The sequence below is a fragment of the Pteropus medius genome, unplaced genomic scaffold (assembly GCF_902729225.1).
Source record: "Pteropus medius unplaced genomic scaffold, Ma_sr-lr_union100, whole genome shotgun sequence".
NCBI lineage: Eukaryota > Metazoa > Chordata > Mammalia > Chiroptera > Pteropodidae > Pteropus > Pteropus medius.
Genome location: NW_024349225.1, coordinates 8,415,625 through 8,440,585, shown reverse-complemented (window position 1 = coordinate 8,440,585; position 24,961 = coordinate 8,415,625). Strand labels below are relative to the sequence as shown.

The 24,961-nt window shown below is 44.7% G+C and overlaps 1 protein-coding gene across 8 annotated transcripts in view; it reads right to left on the bottom strand.

The window, feature by feature from the left end:
* The window catches only part of ABL2 (ABL proto-oncogene 2, non-receptor tyrosine kinase), an 88,699-nt gene that overhangs the window by 1,624 nt on the left and 62,114 nt on the right, over positions 1-24,961 (bottom strand). For 2 of the 8 annotated variants that reach the window (XM_039881378.1, XM_039881379.1), the window contains exons 3-12: positions 21,411-21,706; positions 18,807-19,079; positions 17,812-17,896; positions 16,682-16,859; positions 15,607-15,791; positions 14,516-14,668; positions 13,570-13,659; positions 10,636-10,809; positions 9,866-10,099; positions 8,388-9,556 (exon numbers count right to left, since the gene is read on the bottom strand). In XM_039881378.1, coding sequence (XP_039737312.1) covers positions 8,388-9,556; positions 9,866-10,099; positions 10,636-10,809; positions 13,570-13,659; positions 14,516-14,668; positions 15,607-15,791; positions 16,682-16,859; positions 17,812-17,896; positions 18,807-19,079; positions 21,411-21,706 — 2,837 coding nt within the window. Of the gene's footprint in view, positions 1-366; positions 10,100-10,635; positions 10,810-13,569; positions 13,660-14,515; positions 14,669-15,606; positions 15,792-16,681; positions 16,860-17,811; positions 17,897-18,806; positions 19,080-21,410; positions 21,707-24,961 lie in introns of those variants that run through there. The other 6 variants (XM_039881371.1, XM_039881375.1, XM_039881376.1 and 3 more) reach the window with 5 other exon arrangements.

The following is a 24,961-nucleotide window of genomic DNA, read 5'->3' as shown; positions in this document are numbered from 1 at the left end:
GGAGAGAAGGGTGGAAAAGGGGTATGTGGGGAGGGGCATAGGCTGGCGGCCGACAGCCATTCTAACTGGACCTCACGTGGGCACCGCTGGAGTCTACCCTACTCATACCTAATTAAAACCTGACTTCTAAAAAGCAATGATTCATTTCTTAAAAAAAAAATTGAAGACTAAGTCAAAGAAGAATAGAATGTTCCCTGGGAGGTTCTATACTTACTCTATTGATACTACTTTGGCTCAAAACATTTTTATAGCTTAATTTGCAGTTGTCCTCAAAACGGACTTTGAGAAAATTAAATCTCATTTTACATTTTACAGTCACCTCGCACTGGACGGATGGACACACACGCGCGCGCACACACTACCCACCTTCTGTACCAGCCGGGTTCCAAATGATGCCTTTGGCCATTTCCAAAAATGTAATCCGTCACAGGATGAGTATTCACCCCCACAGAGGACATTCTGAAGAATGTGCCAGAGGGATGCTTGCTAAAATCAGCTGCTTTACCTTACAGACATCTGTTTTATGTAGAGACAAATTCTGCTTAGATTCTCTGTCAGTTAAAATTACAGGAGAAAACGCCAAGCACAAGCCTACTTTTGCCAATAAAATATTGCAACCTTTATTTAAAATAAAACACAAGTTGGCAAGCCTTGTGAGACAACAGGCAGACAGCATTCCCCTTTCAGGGGCCTCATTTATTTACATCAAGTTTAACACTGTTAGCAGTTCACAGTCAGACAATAGGGTGAGAATTAAGTTAGAAAAACAAAACACCTGAAAATATATTACAATAACAAGAACAAATACCTGACAACACCTTAGTGTGACCCATGCCTGATGCGTTTTCAGTTAAATCCCATGTTGTCTCACTGTGTCTCCTTAGCAACGCACAGTGCCAGGCCCTCCAGACAGCACCCTCTGTGCACCCACCACACACACACCCGCAGAGCGTGACCTTTGGTATAAACATTAAACAAGTTTTAAAGAATCTGGTTCATACGTTTTAAGACAAAATTCTGTCAACCACTACAAAATATTCAAACTTATTTTTGCCAAGCAAACATGAAACCAGGGTTCTCCACCAATAGTCATTATAGAATCAGACTGCAAAGAAGGAAGCGTGTCCAGTGGACACAGGGTTCTGAGCACACGAACAGCTCGGCCAGCCTGGTCAGAGCAGGCACGCCGGGGGCAGGGCACAGCGCCCACTCACCAGAGAAAGGTCGGTCAGCTCCCTTCACTTGGCCCTGCCTTCCCCAGTGAGCACGACGACAGTGTACAAATGTGACGTGGACATGATGTAGACCCTCGACGCATAGCTGAGATCTGAGGGTTTTCGAACATACACCCTAAAAAACTAAGATGAGTACCTCAGTGTCTCTTCTCGTTTTACTAATTTTTCTGGAGGACAATCAGCCTAATCAAGGCGACTGCTCAAGATCTCAGAAAATGTCTCTCATAAGAGGCCCTCAAGTACAGTGGCCACAGTGAAAAACAACTTGTCGAAATGGAGGACGGTGGGCTTGTCACGCCTTCAGCTACCAGGAACATCTCTCGGCACTCCTGCCGCTCACAGCACATGGCGTGGTGCTTCTGAATGGTGTGGAGCAGTATCTGAGATTCACCGATGACCCTGAAGCATCGCAGCATCCTGCAATATCTTCTGAATCAAGACTACGTCTGGCATACCTGTATTATTACTGTTTTAACTGCTAAAAATTAAGTACCCTTATATATGAAAATTTCATTAACAAGAAGTCCTGTTCTCCAACTAAAGTTCATAGTGCTTAACTGCATAATTTAAAACTCCCATCTTGAGGCTCAGAAGCAAATCTAAACAAGGTCCAACTACATAAACTCTACTTCCTTTCATAAAGCCTGCTAGCGTGTGACAGTTCGCGACACCGTCCGAAAGAACTAGAATGCTCCAAGACCTCAAGCTCAAGGCCTGCATGACAGCTCAGCAGCTCCAAGCAACACGCAGGACCCAGAAATGAGCTGCTTCCAGTGCGGTGGTGAACTGGGAACCTCGGAGAACAGCCCGGCGGCGGGGGGGATGGAGGGGTGGGATTGTCCAGGGTGTGGTCTGAGGACCCGCGTTGGGCCTCAGCCTTCTGACTTTAAGAAGACATCCTGAGCCTTCGGTGGTCTGCAGGTTCAAAGATCTGCCCACACACCACCTGTGACCTCGGCTGAGTTAATAGGGCCTTGCTACCGTGTGCAGGTCACGCAGCAATGGGGAGGTTAAACGCTATACTTTACAGGAGAATGAAACAATTTCAAATTTATAATTGGACATAGGAGCAAAGAAGGGAAGCCGGAGGGAGCGAAGGGTCCGATCAGAGCACCCTTCCTCCAGCTCGCCCAGCAGGTGGAGAAAAGCAGCAGCGAGACACATCAGCATCCCGTGCACAGAAAGTATCTCAAGTGGGGACGCACGCTGACTGGCGCTCTGAGCCACTGCTGCCCACGAAGGTCACTTCTACAGTTCTAGTTTGATAACCGTGCAACATCAACCAGCCAACAAGTCGTTCCCTCTGCACAATGTGTAGAGTCCTCTGAGAGTGACCTCTACTGCTCTCAGCCAGCCTCAAATCAGGACGACCTGCCCAGGCCTCCCCTGGGCATCTTTTCGCCCTATCACAGGATGGAGCCTTCCCTGACTGCCTGTCCTTTGGGTCCAGGACACTGAGCCGGAAGTGAAGGGACCACCATCTTACTCGCGCATTATCTCAGGACAGCGCACAACCCTCAGGTGGGCAGACGAGCAGCGGCGGACCCAGAGCAGAAGTCATCTTTTTGGACATTGCAGTGAACTCACAAAAGAAACGCTGGCACTAAGGCTGTCACGGGGTGTCATGAGCAGAGTGCAGCCCATTGCCCGGCCCTGAAGCCTGCCCACGTTGCCCCCAGCAGGAGGGCGGGGACAGGGCAGGAGTCAGGTCCTACTGGCCTGCCCCAAAACGCCTTACATTAGGTCTTCTGCAGTCTGGTAGTTGGGGAACAAACTCTATCCCAGGGACATAAATATCCTGCCTGTTACCAGTGGGACACGTTTCAGAACCAGCCTAAGGCCTTCTTCTCCGACCAGGCCGCGGCTAGCAGCAATGTCCCTGGGCTGTCACACACAAGGCACAGGCGCGCCTTGGGCTGCCTTTGCCCGCCTTTGTCAGAAAGGCACAGTTCCCTTGGAGCTGCCTTTCCCTCTTTTTCTCCTGCTCCCCCATATTCCAAACTTAAGCAGGCACTTACAAAAGTAGGGAACTGCTGGCTTGACAGAAGCAAAGACAGGTATCGACAGCTGAAGTCTATTAATAAACACGTAAGAAGAAACTTAAGTTTGGAGACCCACCTACAGAGAGAGAACTGGTCATAACTAACACTTAGGGCAGAGAGATGGGCCCCAAATTCAGGAAGAACAAGTCAAAGCAAGCAAGACGAGGAAACCCAAAAATCATCAAGAACGGAACTGTGGACAGCCCCGTCAGCCCAATGTCAACTCCTGTGGGAGCACAGCCCGACGGTGACAATGACATCAGCAGCAAAAACGGAAGGGAATGGGAGACGTCAGGAGGAGGTGTAGCTGTAACTCAGAAGTGGCCATCGATGCATTTTACTCAGGTATTTTATAATTTAACAGGTGAGTTATGCTCAGCTACTCTTCTTGGAAAAAATAATAAACACAGATGATGAATGTAAAGCTCATTTATAACTTTATGATAGGAAATCCTAAAAGTAATTCCCCAAACGCACTGGTTCGAGGGCCTTCCAATCTCCTCTGACCCCCCTCACGCCCCCACCGCACACGTACAAAAGAAACCCCACGCAAGACATAGGTTGAAGACGACACTGTCACCATCAACAGGCAAGGTGTCTGCTCCTACCATAATTAGGATGCCGCTTAGTGAACAAATGCTCAAAACCAAGAAGGCCTCTTTCTTCGTGCGTCAAGGACCCTGGAAGAGCTGCTGGTTCTGAAGTACCCACTGCTACCTTTTAATGGTTATGATTAAACCAGAAAGTTGGTCCCCAGTTTTCTGAAGTTATTCAGCACTGAGCTACAGTTTTAGTAAAACACTTACTATACTTGCACATATTCATGTCGCAGTCTTCGTATTTATACAGGTGACAGAGATGACTGTTAATACATGTGCATTTTCAGGTCCCCCACAGGTAAAAGCCTGTAAGTCAATCAGTATCTAATCAACTGTTTTATCTTCTAAATATACAATAAAACCTTATAGTTATATAACATTTGATACTTTTCTCAAAGTGCTTTCATACACATTATCTCAGTCATTAAAACGACATGGAATAGTTTTTTTTTTTAAGAGAAAGGAATGCAGAACTAGGTTTTTGAAAACTTAAGTTGGTGCTTAAGTGCAGATTGCTGTGCTGCTGCTGTCTGTCCCTAAGCATGGATCCGTGTAATTTTTTAAATCACTTAGTTCTCCTGAAAGCCTGCTTTGCTAGGGTTGCCGTCACTCAACGTTTGAGTCCCTTAAGTTCCAAGAGTGCCGGGAGCATGTGCTCCAGAGTGTGCGGCGCTGTGCAGACTGATTGTCTGAGCCGCTTTTTTTTTGTAGTGTCTCACGGGGCAGCAGGAATGGCACAAAGACGCCACAACCAGAAAGTCACGAGGTCCCAAACTCTAGCCTGGGCTCTGCCACTAATCAGCTGCTCTGAGATAATGCAAGTAACTTAAGCATCCTCTCTTCCAGTTCTTAAGGCTGGGCACTGACAGGGTTCAGACAGTGCTGGGTGTCAAACACTGGAGGGCTTCCTGGAAAACTCACGGGCTGAGACCACGCCCAGCTGGGAATTCTCACCGTGTCGGCTCTTATTCTTCAGCAGGGGGTCTGCTGCACAACTCACTGGACTAAGTTTATTAACAAAAGAAGCAGTTAACATTTGTGGAGCGCTCATTATGTGTCGGGCACTCAAGCTAAGCATCTCGCATGTACCATCGCTTAATCCTTACCACAACTCTGAGGTAGTTACAAGTATCATCCCTGTTTTCCAACGAGGAAACGAAGGCTGGGAAGATTAAATGACTTGCCTTCTAGACTGGCTATAGAGTCTGAACTCAATCTACACTGTATCCTTTCAACTCAAAAGCTCCGTGACTTTAGTTCCATCAAATGGGCTGTGCCGTAGCAGAGTCGGCAAGTTTTATTAACTGGGCACTATTTTATTAACCAACTTTCAACTGAATGATAAGAAAATTCTAATTTAAACCCCAAAATGCTGATAGGCAAGGGGCTCCACTCTGATGACCTCGATGTACAGAGGTCATCTGGAAAAACACTGAATCTTAGGGCTGATGTTTTTAAGGCTATATCTCTGAAAATCACGAAGTCTCTAGGAAAATATACACATTTTAATTTTACACAAAGCCTTTTAAGAAAATACTTCATGTAAAGCACAATGAAGGTATATTCTACACAAAATACTGCATTTTTTCCAAACTGAAATTATATTATCTGTACATGAAAGGGTTCTAGTTGTGGTAGCCCAAAGGTATGCATACATATATCAATCATTTCAGAAAGTTTTCAACATTCTGTAGGAGGGCTTTTGCTCCTGCTCTCAGCTTCGCTTTTAAATTAGATAAAATTAAACTACATTTTTAGTTTCTAGAAGTTTTCTTTGAATTCAAACTTTTAAATTTACATAAGGTTATTTTGAAAATCTGGACCTTTTCAAGTAGAAAAAGGAAAACCCTAAATGACATTTAATAAGTTGACAGTGCCTCTTTAACCTGAACCCTGAGCCCCCAGCTCCTGAAGTTACGCACATCAAGCATCTGGTGCGGGGGTGGGGGGGAGCACTAGAATACAGTCAGTCAACCCAACTACTGACAGTGTTGAGAAAAGTCAATTCAACTCATGAACTTACTGAGCACCCACTGGAGGTGAGACAGAGCCAGGTGCTGCCCCTGAGTAAGACACAGCCCCCACCCTCAAGACTACTCTTCGGTGAGAAAATCAGGGAGCTTAAATACACTCAGTAGTGTTCCTCCAAGGCTTTTTTCAGAGCTGTCAAGGGAAGATCCCTTGCTTAGGAGAAAAAAAAACAAACCCTGAAAAACAATGATCATCTCTCAACTTGCATCCCACAATGACAGGGATAAACTTAGAAAGCAGCATAATAACATTCTAAAGTTTTAGCTTTCCCTGCCCCACCCATAAAAGGCTGAAGCTAAAACGATTTCAAGTTTATGGAAGTGTACGGTGAAGGGAGTAGCAAAGGAGCCGGGACGACTACTGGTTTTTAAACCCACGTTAAAGGGACTCTATCTTCTCTTCCAGCCACTGCAGGGACGAATAACCACATCACTAGCTGCCTGTGCTGCATCTTTAGGGGACAGACAGAGACCACCCACCCACTCCAAGGCAGGCCCCGTTCTCAGCCTGGGCCTCTCCAGAGCAGCCATGACAAGAACCAAGGTTTCCTTCCCTTCTGATGAAGACTCATTTCCTCCTTGGTCAAAGATGCCAAACTCTGTCCAAAGTAGTTTTCCCCCCTTAGTATTCTAGCCTATTTAATACAATCTCAGCGCTTCTAAATTTCCTGATCTGCTACTGAGCAGAGAAGAGCGTGAAAAACCGATCAACATAACTCTGCACTGGAGAGATTCCCAGGGGGCTCTCGGAGGGCTGGCTACACCCTTAACTGTAAAAGGCCCGTGAGAACACGTATCATTACCTTCATTCAACAGATTAGGAGATGGGGCCGTGGCTTCACAGTGGATCGATGACACAGCCAGGAAGAAAATTCACTGTTCATCAATGCTGAATTCCTATCTTCCTAAAGTTAACATTCCTTTGGAAGGAAAAAATAACGTATTTATTTTTTTGTACTGGGATCTTCTGGGGAGGGAGGGGGGGTCATAAAGCTTTAAAGAGAGAATGGAGTGGTAACCAGAATTAGACCTGATATTGAGAATACTACTACCTAACCAATTAGATTTGGTTCCCTGCGATCCTAATTAGCTTTGATAGTTATGAGTATGGAAGAAAAAGGCCTATTTTTTGAAGGCAAATCGTATTTGAGGGTTAAGTCTTTAGGTTTCCAGGATCTAACTGGTGTTCCCTGGAAATGACGTGCTCCTTCAATTATACATTCTTAAGACACATTAAATATCAAAGAATATTCTCAGTATGATCCTTACAACAGGCACAAGGACTGGGGTGGGGTGGGGTGAGGACATGAGAGAGAAGAGCATGTGAGAATAGTTTGGGGTGATTTATTCGAAATCCAAAGAGGAAGGATGCTTCTCCCTACTTTCTACCTGGACTGGGTCTAAGGTGACAAGGACAGGGAAAGGGACAGAGAAACAGCCACGAGGACCAAGCCAGCTCCTCTCCGCAGCCAGACCTCTGCGCCTGGCTGGTGGGTTCCAGCTGCTCACGTCCAGCACATCGGCACGCAGGGGCACTGCGTCAGAGACGGGCTCCCTGGGAGAGCCCGCCCACGGGCACTAATTTCCAAACCGGTGTCGCTTACCGCCCCAAACACTGCCAGGAATAAGGGGAGATGGCCTGCCCAGCAAGCTGACGAGACCTCTGTGCCTGCGGTCTACAGACGGGCACCACTGAGCAGAAAGCCAGTCCCGGTCTGTCAGGAAGCAAGACACCAGACTGGGAGAAGTGACTTCTGCTGACGAGTATAAGGTGTGAGGAGGAGGCTTCAATCTCCCTGACATTATCTTCCCAGCATTCTTTACTTCCTGCACCAGTCACCACACCAGCGGAAAATGGGGCAGAGGCCTGCAGACAGGGCCGCGTTTCCAGATTTTCTAATTCTGGCGATCTGATCTGCAGTTCTGACTGCAGCAGTGACCTTGTGGGAGCAAGGCTAATAGCTGCTTCCGACAGCCTCGAACGAAACTTCTCTCGGGACATTCCCAGCTCTCCTTTCTTCTGTGCCACCAGGTTCGTTAGGTGAGTTGGGACACAATCACCATTAGTACCTACTGGAGCCCTAAGCCACCTGGTACAGAGCGAGTGTCGCAGCCAGCCGCGTGTGTGGGTGGTCTCGCGACACTGCGAGGGCAGCCCTAACCCCTCGAACCATTCCAGGCAAGGACAGGCTGGATGTGGTTCTTCACGGCATGGCACACACACGTCCCCTGATGTTCCAACGTGGCTCCCAATCCTGTCCATGACTGCCCCACCCCCGTCTAATTTCCCTCGCCTATGAATTCTGCTTTTGTTATTTTCGAGATGAACCTGTAAACGTGAGATCTCAGAGATCTGAGGTACTTCACATAAACACACTCAAGTATCAGTCTTTCATTTTTTGAAAACAAGAACACAGGAAAACGAGTCCCTCTCCCTCTCCCCTCAGATGTGTGTGCATCTTCCCACGAGGCTGCCAGTGGCTACCTCTGCACCACATCACTGATTTCCTGTACGCATGACAGTAAGTTATTAAGGACGGGATTTGCCCCGGGCACACCAGCAGCTGCCGAAGACACCTGCAGCTCCTGCAGGCTGAGCTCCAGTTTGCTCACAGCCTCTCGGAAGGCAAATTTGTTGCGAGTTTGAGGGATGCAGTCCACGTAGCCTGAGCAGTAGTCGAGCAGCTGGTGCCCGGTGTCCACCAGCTGGCTGTTGGGCACCGGTTCCGTGATTGCACTGGACAGTAGGTCAGCACATTCCAGCAGGGCCTCTTTGCTGATTTTGTCCGCTGAGATTTTCTCAGCTGCCTGTTTGGTTTTCCTCAGAGCCACTTTAGTACCTGCTGTGCCATTGGCCATTTTGGCTGGCGAGATGGAAGCTGCGGGCGGAGGCACTTGAGGTGGAGGCATCGCAGGCCTCCCAGCTTTCCCACTGACGGGCGCTGCTGCCCCTGGCGCGGCCTTTTTCCCCCCTTCCTGCGTTTCTGGCGTGGGCTGTCCCGCAGTCGGGGTGGTTGGCTCTTCCGTGGGGTCTGAGCACGTGGACGGATGCTGCAGTAGTCTCATCACTGGTGGTGGGGGTGGGGCACACTTTGGTTTCACCCGTCGGGGTCGGTCCTTGTCCCCAGAGGACGTGACCTGATGCTCAGATAGGAGCTTGAATTTATTCCCCTGAGAGTCCGTGCCGATGAGCTGCACGTCGGCTGGAGTGTGCTTCAGGGTGGGCGAGATAAGGACGGGCACTTTGTGGTTGTGAGCAGTTGGGAGGACCGCTGCGGCCTTGGCCGGGGACGTCCAGCCTGTCTGCTCGCCATCCTCGGGGACTCCGGCCATGCCGAGTCGCGCCCCACCGTTCCTCTCCCTGCTCTTTGGGGCCCCCCCCACCCCTGGAGGGTCCTTCTCTGTAACGGCTGGGTCCCCAGAGGGCGTTCTCAGAGGCAGAGCAGCCGCCCCCCTGGGCAGCAGTTTAGCTTTCGGTCTCTCCCTGGCTGGAGCAGCAGCTTCCTCCGATTTTTTCGGAAGCGTGTCATTGGCTCTGTCCACATTCTCTTCTGGCTGAGAAGAGGTGGACACTGTCCTTTCCAGCTGGAGTTTGGCCCTCTGGCAGTTCCTGGGAAGGGTCATTGCCATCCTATCCTGCTCTGGAAGCCCTGAGGACATGGAAGACGTAGAGTTTGACCTTGGAAAAGGCTTGGAAGTGTCATCACTGGCTGTGGCTTTACCCGCTCGTAAGCCCAGTGTCTTTTTGATTAAGCGTGGTGTAAAGAAGCCCGTGATGCCAGACCACCCGCCCCCAACTGTGCCACTGCCCCCACCCCCGCCACTGTCGTCATTACAGAGGTTCCTCTGTGCAAGGCTCCCCCCACAGCACTTGGGGGGCACCAGGGTCGCCTCTTGCTGGGCAGGAGTGAAGGAGAACCCATCGGCATGTTGCAGAGAAGCGACAGATGAGAAGTTACCCGCGAGCTCGTATTTCTTGTGGGGCTGATTCTCCATCTCCCGAAAGGAGCTGCTGCGCTTCGGGGGTGTGGGGGCGTTTCTCTTCTTCATGAAGGAGCTGAAGAAGCCGCCTTTCCTGTCCCTGGTGAAGCATGTCTCTTTGGCATCTTCCAAGAGGCTGCTGGGCGACTTGTCTCTTTGCTTCCGAGGCAGTGCTGGAGACCCGCTGGGGACCTGTGCACTCCTAATGAACCCTGATGAGAAACGGCCGATCAGCAGCGTGAAACACAGGAAGTCACTCCATTACACTCGAGTTACTAAGGCTGAACTGTACGAGTTTTGTCAGCATGTATTAAATGTCAGGTGTTAGCAGAACTCGGAGGAAACCAATAAATATGTTATCATTTCATACTGATTAGTGTTCCAAATGCAATGTGGGATATAAGTGGAAAGAAACAGCCTCCTGGTTTTTTACCTCAGCCTTCATCTCTTCTCTAAACTACAGCACGACCTGGTCTCACCTATCAGGTTCCGTGCAGAAATGTTTGCCAGACTGTGAGGGCAGAATGCATGTGGGAATCGGGAGTTAAGGAAATAGGGTGGGAGGCAGAGCTGCATCCCCAGGGGATGGATCGGAGCTAGCAGCACCGACAACGCAGAGCTGGGGACTGGAGTGGCAGGTAAGACGGATGCCAGCCAGACTTTCCCCAGGGCAGATGGGCAGGAAAGTGGAGTTAGAAGCATCAGAGCCGAATGGTTCTTTACATAACGCCTGCCTAGGGACCCGTACCTGGTGCTGAACTGGAAGCAGAATTTTCTGTGGCATCCTGGGCCCCTTCGATGTTCTCCTTGTTCTCCACCTGTTTCTTCAGCGTCCGGGTCTTGGAAGGAAGTATAGGTAATCGGGGCAGGTATGGAACAATGGAGGAGGAGGAGGCAGCTCTCCCAAGCTCCTCAGCTACCTCTGTCAGGAAGACAACAGGACTGATAAAAAGAACAGTTTCATGGCAGAGAAAGGGCATACAACTGGAGAACGGAGTACTGAAACGTACAAACGAGATCACGGAGTACGCACGTTCTTTTGTCTGGCCTTTTCTGTTCAACATTCTATCTGTGGATTCATCCACGTCACTGCACGTGGCAGGGGTTTTTCCTCATTGCTGTGAATTGTTTAAATGTATGAATGCACCAAAATTCATCCATTCTCCTCTTGATGAATATTTAAGTTGTTTCAAATATTCTTGATGAATATTTAAGTTGGCTATTATTGTGTTGCTAGGAACATCCTGCTGGCTTTTACCTCACAATTGCATGCGCATCTACTGGGTCTATACCTAGGAGCAGCACTGGTGGGTCACAGGGTGCACAAAAATTCTGCTTTATTGGGTTTTGCCCAACTGTCTCCCCAAATGGCTGACCCAATCTATAGCATTGTGTCACAGTTCTGGTTACTCTGCATGCTTGCCAGAGTTTTATGTTATCAGGGGTTTTTTTGTTTGATTTTAATTTTAGCCATCCTGGGGTAGGTATGTCGACGGATCTCACGGTTTTATTTTGTACGTCTATGATGAAGAGTGATATTAAACATGGCTTCATATGCTCACCAGCCACCTGGATACTCTCCTCATTTACTAAGTCCCTGTTCAGGGGCTGAATAAAGCAGACAGAAGTCTGCAGATACTTCTATTTTTCAGCTGCACCTTGTAGTAAAGAGGAGGATAGGTACATTCCATTCCATTTCATGCAAATGAAGCAAATGAGGTGCCTGAAATATTCACCCATTAGTGAGCCTAAACTAAACTTGGCCATGGGTTCTGTGGCTTTTGCTGAGGCAAAGACATACTTTGCTATTCATTCCTAAACAAAAGTGAAACGAGCGGGATCATCGCTTGTGAACTTTTATAATTTTTTTTACAACTTTTTTGGTAATTATTTTTAAAAATTAAAACCCCACAAGAGTGGGTACATGGCACATAACCTAAGCCAAGCCAATGAGATTCCTTTCTCATGCTGCTAAACACCACAGCTGGGAGACAGATATGAGCTATGAGAGAGAGAGAGAGGACCTCGAGGGACCTCGAGGATGCTGGCAACTGTGTCCAATGCCACTTGGAGTATTCTGAGGATGGGAACGGAAAAGCAAACATAGACATGCTGGGTGGGCCTGGCTCTGGGAAGGAGGGAGAGGGAAGGGAGACCTGAAGCTACTCAAGTCTGTGGCTTCGACTGACAACCGAGGTTAGACTTAGCATCAGCCCTGCTTTTCCTTGGTTTGGTTATGAGCCAATAAATCCTCCTCTTATTACTTAAGAATGTTTGAATTAGGTTTCTTTCACTTACAACTAATAAACGCATCCCTTTAAGGTAGCAACTGTCTTATCTCTGTGTCCTCAGATCTAGTATAGTCTTTGCCACGGATTAAATGTTTAATAAAATATTGGTTAAATAATGCTAAATTTCTTGTTTAGCAATTGTGAATTGAAATTAGGGCTGAAAATTGATAAGGGCTGGTTTTCTAAAAGGATGTAACATTTTCAAGAGAAGCAGAAATATTTAACTAAAAATTGAAGAGAATATGGAGCTGACACAGAATTACCAAAGAAATGGACCCTAGTCATTGGCCAGTATTGAAGACTTCTACCGCTCTGACTCCGCAGGGAGAAGAAGGCAAGGCAGCTGTGCCCTCCCCTCCTGCAGAAGTCCCACACGTCAAAGGACTGAGATGTGTACTCTCGTTATTAAACTCTGGTGTTGAACTCTTCTTTCTTCTTACCTAGACGTGATAAGTCACTAAGGGATGCAGACAAAAATCAACTTGCCTGATTTCTTCTAATATTTTTAAACTTGAGCTTAGTAAGTTCTGTGTTCAATTATGAAGAAAATTTTTAAAACACAGGTATGAAATTCTGGAACTATATCGAAGTATCTAATAATATCTAAAGTATAACCAAGAATTTTGAGTTTTTAGCTTTCTAGGAATAGTCCCTTTTTATAGCAAGTAAGTTTATTGGCTGACTTTCGCAGATAATTTTAGAGAGGCATTATACACAAAAGAAACTGCCTATGTGTCCACCTACTTATTTTTTAGATAAGAAAAGGAGTCTCACTATTCATAGCATAACTTAACATCCTCATTCTAAATTCTTTTCCATGTCAATATTTAAGAATATTTTAAATATTCAATTATATGAATATAATAATTAACAACCCACTACTTAGATTGGTTTTAATTTCTCAATATCAAATACTACATTCTGATATAACATCTTTGTAGCTAAATCTTTGTTCATACTCTTAATTATTTCCTTAGGATCTATTTCCAGCAACAGAATTTCTGGACATTGCTTTTATGGCTTGGATTTGCCTTTGTAAGTGTGGCTCGGTGTGTTAGAATATTTTTTATACTCATTTTCCCCTCTTCTCTTCCCTATACAGTGTTAATACTTAGAGAACTACTGAATTTACTCTCTCTGTGAAGAGAATAAATTTCTAATTAAAATATAATTCCAGCATTAAAAATATGATAGACACAAAGACATTAAAAGGAGCAAAAAAAACCCAAAAAACAAAAACAAAAAAATGGCAAAACAAGAAGGCAAGAATTAACTCAGTATCCTGAAATGGAGTTCCACACTACAAGAGTCTATCGTTTTTAAAATGTGATCGCCCCCACCACCACTGCCACTCAGGACCAGCCACCGACCGTGAATCGCCAGAGTCTCACCTTCAGAAATGCTGGAGTCGTGGAACATGGTTTCAAAAGCCTGATGTGTTTCAGCAAAAGAGGGCCTGTCAGCAGGGCTCCACTTCCAGCCTACGTAACAAGGAGAAATGTTAAAAGCTGCCTACAGGAATTCAGTGCCCAGTGGCACCCTGATAGTTCCATGAGTCGTGACAGCAGTTACAGCACATTCGCAGTGACAGTGAGGCAGCTGCTTCCCAATCCTGGACTCGGGGGTGCAGTGGGCCCACTTCCTAGGGTGGGCCCTTCCATGCAGCCTCAGCTCATGTGCCCTCTACTACAGGGATGAGGAGGGTGTGGAGACAGTTTAGAAAATGGAAAGTTTTCTCCCACTGGAAAAATTAAAGAAGTGAAGTCTGTCTTCAAACTCACTCCAACCTTATAAATCATTGGCTGTACACATTGAGAAATGCAGCAGGGTATCAGCGAGGAGCCTGGAGTTCGCAGCTGACAACAACGCGGCAGTAAGCAATGCCCGTGCTCATTGAGAAAGTAAGATCTATGTTCACACATAACACTTTACTACTCGCCTTCCTACTTTTCTCACTTTCGAGAAGTCAGATGCTTTTGTCTGTTCATCACAGAAGTTACTTTGATGCATTCTCCAGTCTTTAGCAATCACTTTTATCTAGATGAAAGCAGTTCTCTCCTACCTAAACTCCAAACCCAATTTCTTCTTATCCTATTAAATATGCAAATGTTTTTTGGAAATCGAGTCAATACTTGGGCCCTGGACAACTATTCTTAGGGTTCCGGTAAGACTCAATGGTGTAGCTTATGATGCGCCAACGGGCTGATCAATGACCAGCTCTATATATCACGAGGTTTAATTCACTCTAACGATAGAGAAAAAACTATTTCCAATTTTGCTAATCACCCTGAATTGCTGGCTTAAACCTTCAAAATTAAAATATGCGAACATACTCACATGCTCTCATAAGTTCGTAAACCTTGGGCGGGCATCCTTCAGGCTGTTCCATTCGATACCCTTTTTCCAGCAGATCATAGACCTGAGACAAGTCGATACCTGGATACGGTGACATTCCATATGTAGCAATTTCCCACAGCAGTACTCCAAAAGCTGCATAAGGGATAAAAAAAAAAAAAGTTTGTTTCTTCTCCGATTTATTATTTATTTTTTACCATTAAGTAACGTATCTTTCAAATTCTGGGTAACATTCAGTCACCCAAAGTATATTCTTCTAAATCTTATAGCATGACTTGTCCTTCTAAGATATCAGAAATGCCTGAGGTATTACCTCAAGGTGGTTTTCTTTAAATTTCCCATTTTAATTTAGATTTCCTTTACTACAATGAAGGAAAATCACCTATGACCATATAAGAAGTCTGGGACATAAACTATTCTTAGAAGAATCTATGATCTATTTAACGAGTTTCACAGTTTTTAAGTCAGCTAATAGTCGGAGTAAATGTAAAAATGGACTCATTTAAAATCAAATAAAAATCATACTAGGAAAAATAATTCGCTTGATTTTGTCACAAGTTATTTCTGAGTTTGAGATTTCTGTTAAACAGTGACTTAGAATCCTACACCTGTTTCTACTGACCCACAGTGCAAGTTTCCAGACTCATTCAGTCCACTGAGCCTCTACACTGCTTGTCAGAGCAGTAGAAATGAGATCAGTTACAAGAATAAATTCTAGATGAGACTTCAGCACGCGTTCCTTGAAAAAGTGGGTGCTCCTGGGTGTCCCAGCACTCTGGAAATAACAATAAAGCCTAACGCGGAAAACCGGGAGCTTCACAGAAAAAGGATCATTAGAACATGAATGTTACATAAGATCTAGACTGAGTCCTTTGAAGGCAAAGACTTTTTTTTTTTTTTTACTTTCTTCTTAACATTTCTTTCTATGCTAAGTGCCTAGCACAATGCCTGAATGGCTAAATGGGGGTAAAGGCAGAGGGTACTTATCACATAAAAGAGAAGCTCTAAAGAACTGAAAGCATTCATAAAGAAAATAAAATGACACATGCAGAGAAGAGGCCTCCCGACCTTACCCCAGACGTCAGATTTGATGGAGAAGGTGTTGTAGGCCAGGCTCTCAGGCGCTGTCCATTTGATGGGGAACTTGGCCCCAGCATGAGCGGTGTAGGTGTCTCCGGTCATCAGCCGACTTAAGCCGAAGTCGGCCACTTTCACCACATGGTTTTCTCCCACGAGGCAGTTACGGGCTGCAAGATCTCTGTGGGAAAGAGAACGCTAATGTGATTCCACTCTGACGGCAAAGAAAACAGTCACGAATGCCCTGTTCTCGTTCTCTGTGCTATAAGCAGAGTTGAGGAGTGCTGACAGATACGGCCGTGTTTTACGGTAATCGCCAACATGGCAGAAAGCCACTGATTATATTTCGCCCATAGAGTACCCATCAAGAGGCAGTTAACAGGCTTCAGAAAATGGGATCTTGTTCCTAAGTACAGCTGACCTTGGAACAACACAGGGAGCTGGGGCACTGACACCCCATGCAGCTGAAAATCCACGTACGACTTGACTCCCCCAGAACTTAACAGCAAATAGCCTACTGTTGATTGGAAGCCTTATCAAAAAACGATTAACATATTTTATATGTGCTTTATACTGTGTTCTTATAATAAGCTATAAAAAAGTGAGGTTAAGAAAACCATATAGAAAGAAAAATACATTTATTGGGAAAAAAATCTGTGTCGAAGTGGACCTGCACAGTTCTAACTCACGTTGTTCCAGGGTCAAGTGCACACTGGGGTGGCTGCAGAGGTGAGCAAGATCCTTTTCTACAAGGGTGTAAGTTCTTTACTAAGACAGAGAGCTATTTTTTAAATTAAGCCACTAGGTGGAGCAAAAGGCTCTTGGACACAATCCTGGGGAAAATACAGCTTCCTGTTTTGAGAAAGGTAGGGGCCCCTCTTTAATACTTTAATCAGAGTATAGAAGGTTTATAAGTTTGAAATAACATCATAATGGGCCGTGTCAAAGAGAAAATTACTTTCCTGAATCATTTGAAATGTTCTGGAAAGGTTCTCACATTCTCCCCTGTATTTGCAGGACATGTAAGGTCACTTCGTGACAAATCGCAGGCAATAACCAGGCTTCACACACCTGTGGATGAAATTCTTCTTCTCTAAATACTCCATTGCAGAAGAGATCTGAGTGGCCATGTAAAGCAGGACAACTGCAGTCACCTCTTCTCGGCTGCATTCTCGAAGATAATCAAGCAAGTTCCCATACGGCATGTATTCAGTCACGATGTAAAATGGTGGCTCCAAAGTACACACGCCTGGCAGCCCGAGAATAAAGCTTATTTTACTAATATCTATTCATACTTTCTAAACCACTTTAGCAAAAATAATCAACAGTTTTTAAAGTCTAGTTTGGCCATAATCTTTTCCCTCCTTGCCATCACATCTTCTGAAAATACATAGCAAAGTTAAGCAGATGGGTGATAAAGGAGTCTCCACTTCCATTATGTAATTCTAGAAATTCAAATGCATTTCAGTATTTGCTGTCTGGGCAAAATCAGAGTCACCTGTATCCATTCCATAAGGGGCGAGGAAGACCGAAACCTCCAGAGCTCTGTGTATGCCCATGATTCCCATCCTCGACTGTGCACTAAAACACTTACCCAAAAGTAACCAATTTGTGCCTATGCGCAGCCTGTAACAATGCTTTGTAAAAAGATCATAATTGTTTCCATAGTCAAAGGTTTCACTGATATATGATAGATTCCTGGGAAAGAACAAGAAACTGTTTCCTTTGGGACAGTTTGGCGCAATTTAAACACCTGAAGAAAGTGGCTCTATTTTACAAAGGGCAAAGGGTTCAGACACAGCCTTTTATGTGACCTGAACAGGTGAGAAGCCAGTCTATCAGGACACAGAGCTTTCTCTTGTAAAGGTAAACTGATGGGGGGTGGTCTCAACTTTTAATCTTAATTTTTAAATAGTCCTTTGTTTAATGTCTCTTGATTTGTGAAATTATGTTGTGACTTTCTGGTTTGGAATCATTCAAGATGATTGTGAGACAGTTTTGTACATCGCAGTCAACACAGGACATGGTTTCTTTGGCAACTTTTAAACACAGAGCCTGCTGCTTAAAATGACAACCATTTACTGAGGCAGAGTCACACCTGGACCCTCCACTATGGTGGTTCAAGAGGAGGATTCAGAGATAATGGGAGTTTAGAGACAAGCATCCTTGAGGAAGCCTACAGTGCAGGCGAGCATCCTCACCTAACAGCTGTACCAAATTCGGGTGCTTGATCTCCTTCATCACCGCAGCTTCCTTCAGGAACTCTTCCACCTCCATCGTATCTTCCTGGAAAGGGACAAACCCCCATCTTAACCACTGGAGTGAACTCACAACCCTAAAACTTCAGCTTTAAAAAGGGGTGTGTTTTGAATATTTTATCATATTACTTCAAGAAATTTATCATAACCTAATAGGCTCTACAGGAGTCCGATTAAGAAAGGAAGTGGTCCTTGACTTATCCAATATGTGAAACAAGTGAAAATTAGCAGTTTCACTTGTGAGCAAAATTCAGCAATCATGTCCTATCGCAACTGAAACATGGGAGGCTTAGATGATAACTCAGTTCTCTGATAGTTCACTTCCCTAGATATCTCAGCCTTTGAAAGAGGAGACAGAACAGTTAGCTGTTTACATGTCTGTCTTCCTGACAAATTCCTTAAGGAGTGATGTGTGTCTACAGGGCCTTGCATATTGTTTCACTCAGAATATGCTTAAGAACTGACCACTACTGATGGCTGAAGAGCAGCCCTTATGAGTGATATGGTAGTTACTGAGGCATGCAGACAGGGAGATAAAGAACAAAACACTGAGTGGGTGTGAGAGGGAGGAGGGGGAGGGGAGGAAGGGAGGGGAGGGGAGACAGACAGACAGACAGAATCAAACAATGCTTGAAGAACTCTGTCCAGCAGGGGCCGGTCTGAGGAAACTTGCTTTGCTTTTCTAACTTGCCATTTGCTTCTCATCACCCACTAGGACCGAAATCAGCAGCTTCGAGACACATACCTGCCCCACGTGGGTTCCCGCCTGCTCTGTCAGCAGTGGCACTAGGGCTCGCCATCGCAATTTGCTGATGTGCTTGGCACCAGTGAGTGGAAAGTGTTCCCAAGTTAAAGAAGGGCAAGCTGATATTTCCAAGGGACTCGGCACAAAAGATGCCCGAAAAGATGCCTGAAAACTAGAGTTCTCGGCAACCCACCTTCAGCGTTTTCACAGCGACTGTCAGGCTGTACTTCTTCCAGACGCCGACGTAAACCTCTCCGTACTGACCACCCCCAAGTTTGTGCTTCATGGTAATATCTGTTCGTTCCATTTCCCATTTGTCGTGGATGGGGGACACACCGTAAACCGTAGGCTTGTTACACTTGGGTGCGGGGTAGTGTAATGTTGTCACCAGCCCATCGGCCACCGTGGAGTGATGGTGAACAAGCTCGGCCAACGTGCTAAAACGGCTCTCGGCAGTGACGTACACCTGGCGAGAGAAGAAGACAAGCCACACGGACTTGAAAGGAGATCAGAACCTTTAAAAGCCCACTGTATCCCTGGTCTGAAGATACTGCGGTTAGGAGGTCATCTTCCTGACATAAATGAAAGAACTGACTGATGACGGCAAGGAAAGCACAGAACTTCACTTTCGTCTCACCGACGCCGCTCTTCCTACGCTGCCTAAATCAGCTCTTGCCTGGGGAAAAACTTTCAAAACACCGCTCTGGGTCATCAAGATCATTGGTCTTCAGATATTTTTAAGCAAGAAGACTGTGGAACCCAAACACATTAGACAGATAAAGAAAGAGATGCTCCAACTGAAGTAGGCCAGAAGGTGCTTGGCCTCCTGTAAAAGTTCATATATCCTGCACGGAAAATAATTTGATTTCAATTTTTTTGGTAGAGAAAGGGTATTCAAAGATATAATTTTCATTTAATTAGAATGTGCTCTGGGTATCTAGGCCATTTAAAAGAGCCACAATTTCAATGAGTTAACAAAATAGTAATTAATTTGTGACTGGCAATAAGAAGTGTCAAGTAAAACAGTCTTCAGCCTTATCTTCCAAGGCAGCTAGTTTATTTTTTAAGAAGAATCTTTTATAGTGTAAAGTATCTAAATAATAAGTAGGGAATCACTGACTCTCACAGAATAAACTCAGCCATGCTGACATCTCCCACACCAGGAGCTACATCACGAGAACCCCAGGAGCGTCCCCCGTGCCCTCCCAGCCACCGACTCCTGCAAAAGACTCAGAGCAGCTTCGTCTGCTTCTGAATGGCACACAAATGGAACCGTACAATACACATTGCTTTGTGTCTTTTACTCAACTTTTTTGCATTGTGCTATAACTCACAGACCCTAAAACTCACTATTTTCAAGCGTATAATTCAGTGGTTTCAGTCTATTCACAAGGCTGTCCAGCCATCACCACTACCTAACCCTAGAACTTGTTCGTCGCCCCACAAAGAAACCCCACACCCATCAGCAGTCACTCCCACGCCCTCATCCCCATTCTCCCGCAGGCACTCAGCTTCACACATGTGAGCTAGTCCACGGCAGGGGCCAGCAACTTTTCTGTGAAGGTCCAGACAGCAAATATTTTAGGCTTGTGGCTACAACATCTGTCACAACTACTCAACTTTGCAGTAATGAGAAAGCAGCCACAGACAATACATAAGCAAATGGGTATGGCTATATTCCGATACAATTTTATTTAAAAAAGCGGACCGCTGGGGGGCCACAGCTCTTCCTGATGGCATGTGCACAGCAGTACTGTGATCATTTTTGTTGTTGTATGAGATTCCATTTAATGAATACATCACAATTTATTAATTCATTCTACTATAGTTAGACAGCTGGGTGTTTCTAGTTTTTGGCTGTTACAACTGAGCGGCTATGAACTCTCTTGCACAGGCGTCTGCACACATCTGCGCTCCTCTGTGAGTGTGCAACCAGAGGCAGAGCTGCTGGGTCTCTCTCACACTACTAAGCTGATTCCATTTGGTTTTGTCAAGAGACAATACGTATGTGAGGTGGTGCGAAGGACAGTTAATAATATACTTAGTTCCTACTTATTCCCAATTTCCCAGCCATAACGCTTTACAGAAATTATTTCATTTAAACCTCATAATAATCCAATAAAATGGGATGGGAAAGTGAGGTGTATATAAGGTCTCAAGTTAATAAATAGAGGAGTTCCAGAGAGAATCAAGTCTGCTGGCCTCAGAGCCTGTGCCCTTCCCCTCCTACGGGAAAAGGGTGGAAGAAATGATTCGATCTCAACTTACTGCTCAATAGAACAGGTGACAAAGGCCTCTGCTTTATAGTTTATAAAGTAAAACAGTTCCATTCTAAAATGGTTGATCTTTCCAAAATGTAAAGTGCTAAATGACTGATTCATCTATTTATATTAACATTAATAATCAACACCAGTCCCAGAAGCCTAAGTTCTTACTCTGTGAATAGAGATCACATTTTTCAAAGACCCAAGGTTTAATTTATAAATTCTGTACAACATATTGGATGTATATGTGTTTATCTGTATATCGATGATGATTAGAACAGCTAACTTATCCAGCAGTATCATTCATTCTTCACCTTCACTGGTAGCTCATCATTAAACCATTAATATACTGTTTTAAATTTCCACTAACACACTCTTTAAAAAGAACAAGCTCTCTAACATGCCAAACAGCCCAAATTCACGTCATTGATTGTTCTATTTCACGTCAGACAAAAAACTACATTCTTCAGTCATTTTGAGCGTAGTTTCTAAAGAGCAGCCAGTCCATACCTAGAGGCGGCTGCAGGGCTTACCTTGCCATCTGTGGTGGTGTTGATCCTGTAGTGATACACACGACCCTCGTACCTGAGCGAGATGGACAGCTGCCCAGGGCTGCTTTCGCTTTCTCGCACCAGGAAACTGCCATTGATTAAACTGCTGAGCAGATACTCGGCTGCACTGCGTGACACAGGTCCATGGTACCAGGAGTGTTTTTCCAGGCTGTTCACTGGCGTGATGTAGTTGCTTGGCACCCAACCTTGGCCATTCTTAGAGCGAACTTCACTCCACTCACCATTCTGGTTGTAACCAAGGACTCGTAACTTTTCACCTAGCCACGGAGTCATCATAGGATGAAAGGCAAGGTGTTAAAACTTCATCTCAAATAAAAGCTATCTATTATCACACTTTAAACTCGCTGAAAAATCAATCAGGAACTTTACGCCAAGAAAACTTTTTTAAATAATGAAAACAAACTTGACTGTTCATCATATCCTCATTGATCTCTTTAGCTTGTAGCCTAAGCCAAAGAAGCATAGTTGAAATGGCTTTCTGGCATTTACTACAGGTTTTTAAAGGTTTTACACTAATTAAAAAACGTTTTTAGGAAACTGCGTGTACGGTAGCGAGGTGGAATACAGAGACAGAAAGGTTACTCAAATGGCTGGAAAATGACACAGGAGAATAAAATTCACTTTTCTCCCTAAAACAGTTTGTCAGAATGTACCTTATACATGGTTCAACGCTAATAAACAATCGAAGATTAGGGATAAGCCACGTGAAATACATTACTTCTAAATTTCTCTTGGCACCAAGGCAACTAAACTATCAACATAAAACAAAACAAAACAAAACAAAACAAAAGCACAGACCACACAGCTTTCAGCACTGTTTTCAGAAAAGAATTCTTGGGGAAATGGGAGGTGAGCACTGAGGGCTCCCAAAGCACAATCTCACCTAGGACTCAAGTTTTAAAATAGTTAGTTTCCCAGTTCCCCTCACATTCTCCATGAATGAATCACTCCCATCCATCCCTCTAGTGTGTGGCAAAGAAAGCTGAGTGTGACACTGGAAGCGAGACTTGCTATCCACGCCAATGTCCTTGACTGCTCCGTGAGAGCCCTGAACACCCACTTTAGACTCCGTCCACACACACCTTGCCCCTACCTTGCAGCAGACAAAACAGGGAAGGTGAGAGACATCATTCGTAACGACTGATCATCTAAAGAATCCCGATAAGGCCTCAGGCCCCCACCTCTGAAAGAGGCGACCCTTCTTGCAGAGTTCACACCCACTTCTCAGCAGCAGAAAGCAGAAAACAGCCAAATCAACCAAAGTTGCTACCAGGCAAAGGCTCTTGAGGAAAGACAAAATCATCATTCTGGCAACCATCTAACCTTTTTCAGTGGCCTGAAGAAATGTGTACCATGGGACAACTTTCTATTGGCCTCTAGTATCTCACCCAAGACACGTGGATATGAGATATTTAATGAGAAAAAACACGAGTGTATGTGCTCACACATCTTATGCACATACACATTTTATATACACAAGTACAGAAATACAGGCATGTGGTGGGTGTTGTGGTGGTGGAAATGCACGCACGTGTGAATATTCCTCAACCACATCTGCAGGAAAAAAAAAAGCTCAGTGCTGCTACAAAAACAAAATAAAACGTGTTGCTCTGTAGCTTTTCTCTCTTAATCCGCAAGAACTAGAAATAAAAACTGAGTAGTTTATTAAGTATATTACTGTTGCTTCCTTATAAAGAACTGGTAATAACAGGTCATCACAATTAGGATCCAAACACTGTGAGCTTTTGTTTTCCTCACTTTCTGGCCGTTACAAGCACTTTCCACTCTGGATGTCTGAGAATCGTGAGAGCTGACAGGGGAATGGACCCGTCGGGATATAAACGCAGGCCCCACTGGCAGAGGAATCCTCGGGGAACTTTTTTAATTCAAGCAAAATATTATCTTCAAAGACAAAGGAACTAAATAAAATATTATAATTTTATTTTTAAAATAGATTATCTTGTCTTGAAAATAATAATAAAAAAAAACCTTTAGAATGACATCATTTTATATTAATAAGAACCTGAAACAAATATCTGGCATTTCGTGGGTTTTACGGGCAATCACCACTGGCCACAAGGCAAAGGGAACCCCACCACTGAGCTGTAGCTTGAGGCTGCCGTAACTGGCAACTGAGGAATCAGACCGTAGCACTGTTTCCGTGGTGACTGAGCTGCCCTGGAGAATACTGACATGCAAAGAATATCTAGTAAACAATGTTCTGAGTTATCGCGTCACAAACTTCTCCACTGACGTGTCAATAAAGGTATAAGAATGTATTGCAGTCCAAAGAGACTATCGCAAAGTATAAAATTTCTCTGAAGGCCTTTTGTTTTACCCTAAAACTTTGTGGTAAAATGTCCCTCCAATACATAAACACACACCCCACACACATACAAACATCATCACCATCCCACCCCCAAAACTACCTGCCATCTTGAAGTAAACTAACACCAGGAGGTAACTTTATTGGCCCCGTTCCTTTGAAATCTGGCACATGCACACATGTCATCACATCTACTCCGGGACTTATCTATAATCCAGTTTGAGAAACTGAGTTTTAGAGATTTCTGCTTTTGACTAATCTTGCTGGATTTTAAAAACTGATGTAAAAATTTTAATGAAGGGTAACATTCCTTGAGTGGAGGCCTGTCTTAATTCGGCATTTCCACTCCCGTTTAACACCTCATCTAAACTTTACAAATAAATAATCGCTTAAATCACAATTTCATTTAGTTAAATATCATCCTGAAATATATTTTTTCCCAGCAGAAGGCTTTCATAGTTTCAAAAGATAAGAATAAGCTTAGGCAAATGACCAGTCCAATTCATGTACCCAATGACAATGTCCTATACTCATTTCTTTCTTACGAAAGTTCTATATTTTCTGTCCTTGTTCAAAAAACCAATAGTGGATGATTTCACTTGGTCATGTTCTTTCTGTTCCCCTTTATAAGAATTCACTATTGAAATAAAGTACTAACCTGAGAGTATTACAACAGAAGCCCTGCCTATCCCTTTCGCTAACCCACATAAACTCCAGAGAGAAGTGGTCTAGGCCAGGACTACTCACAGCAGGTCCGGAGGACAAGCTGCTTGTGCCAGCCTGTGACTCACTGGATGACTTTCTTCATGCTGAAAGTCTTGCTTCAAAACAAGAAAATGTCAGCTAAACTAAATAGTGCACTTAGGGATGTAGCTGATTTACATTTTGGATGCAAGCTCTTAATCGCACTGCAAACTGGTAAACTGTTCCCAGACAGGCAGTGAATCACAGATGATGCTCTCAGTAGCAATGGAGTCGGGCAATGTGACCCATCTCGGCGAGCCACGGTCACTGAGCGGAGGTGTACAGTAAACCTTACCTTACCTCTGTGGCAGACGCTGGCATATTACACATGGTATGGAATTCTGAGAATGAGGAAAGTGTATGTATATATTGTGTAGTGTTTTTCTAAAGTACTTTATCTCATTTTATCCTTAAAGTAGACAAAGTGGCATCATCCATTACA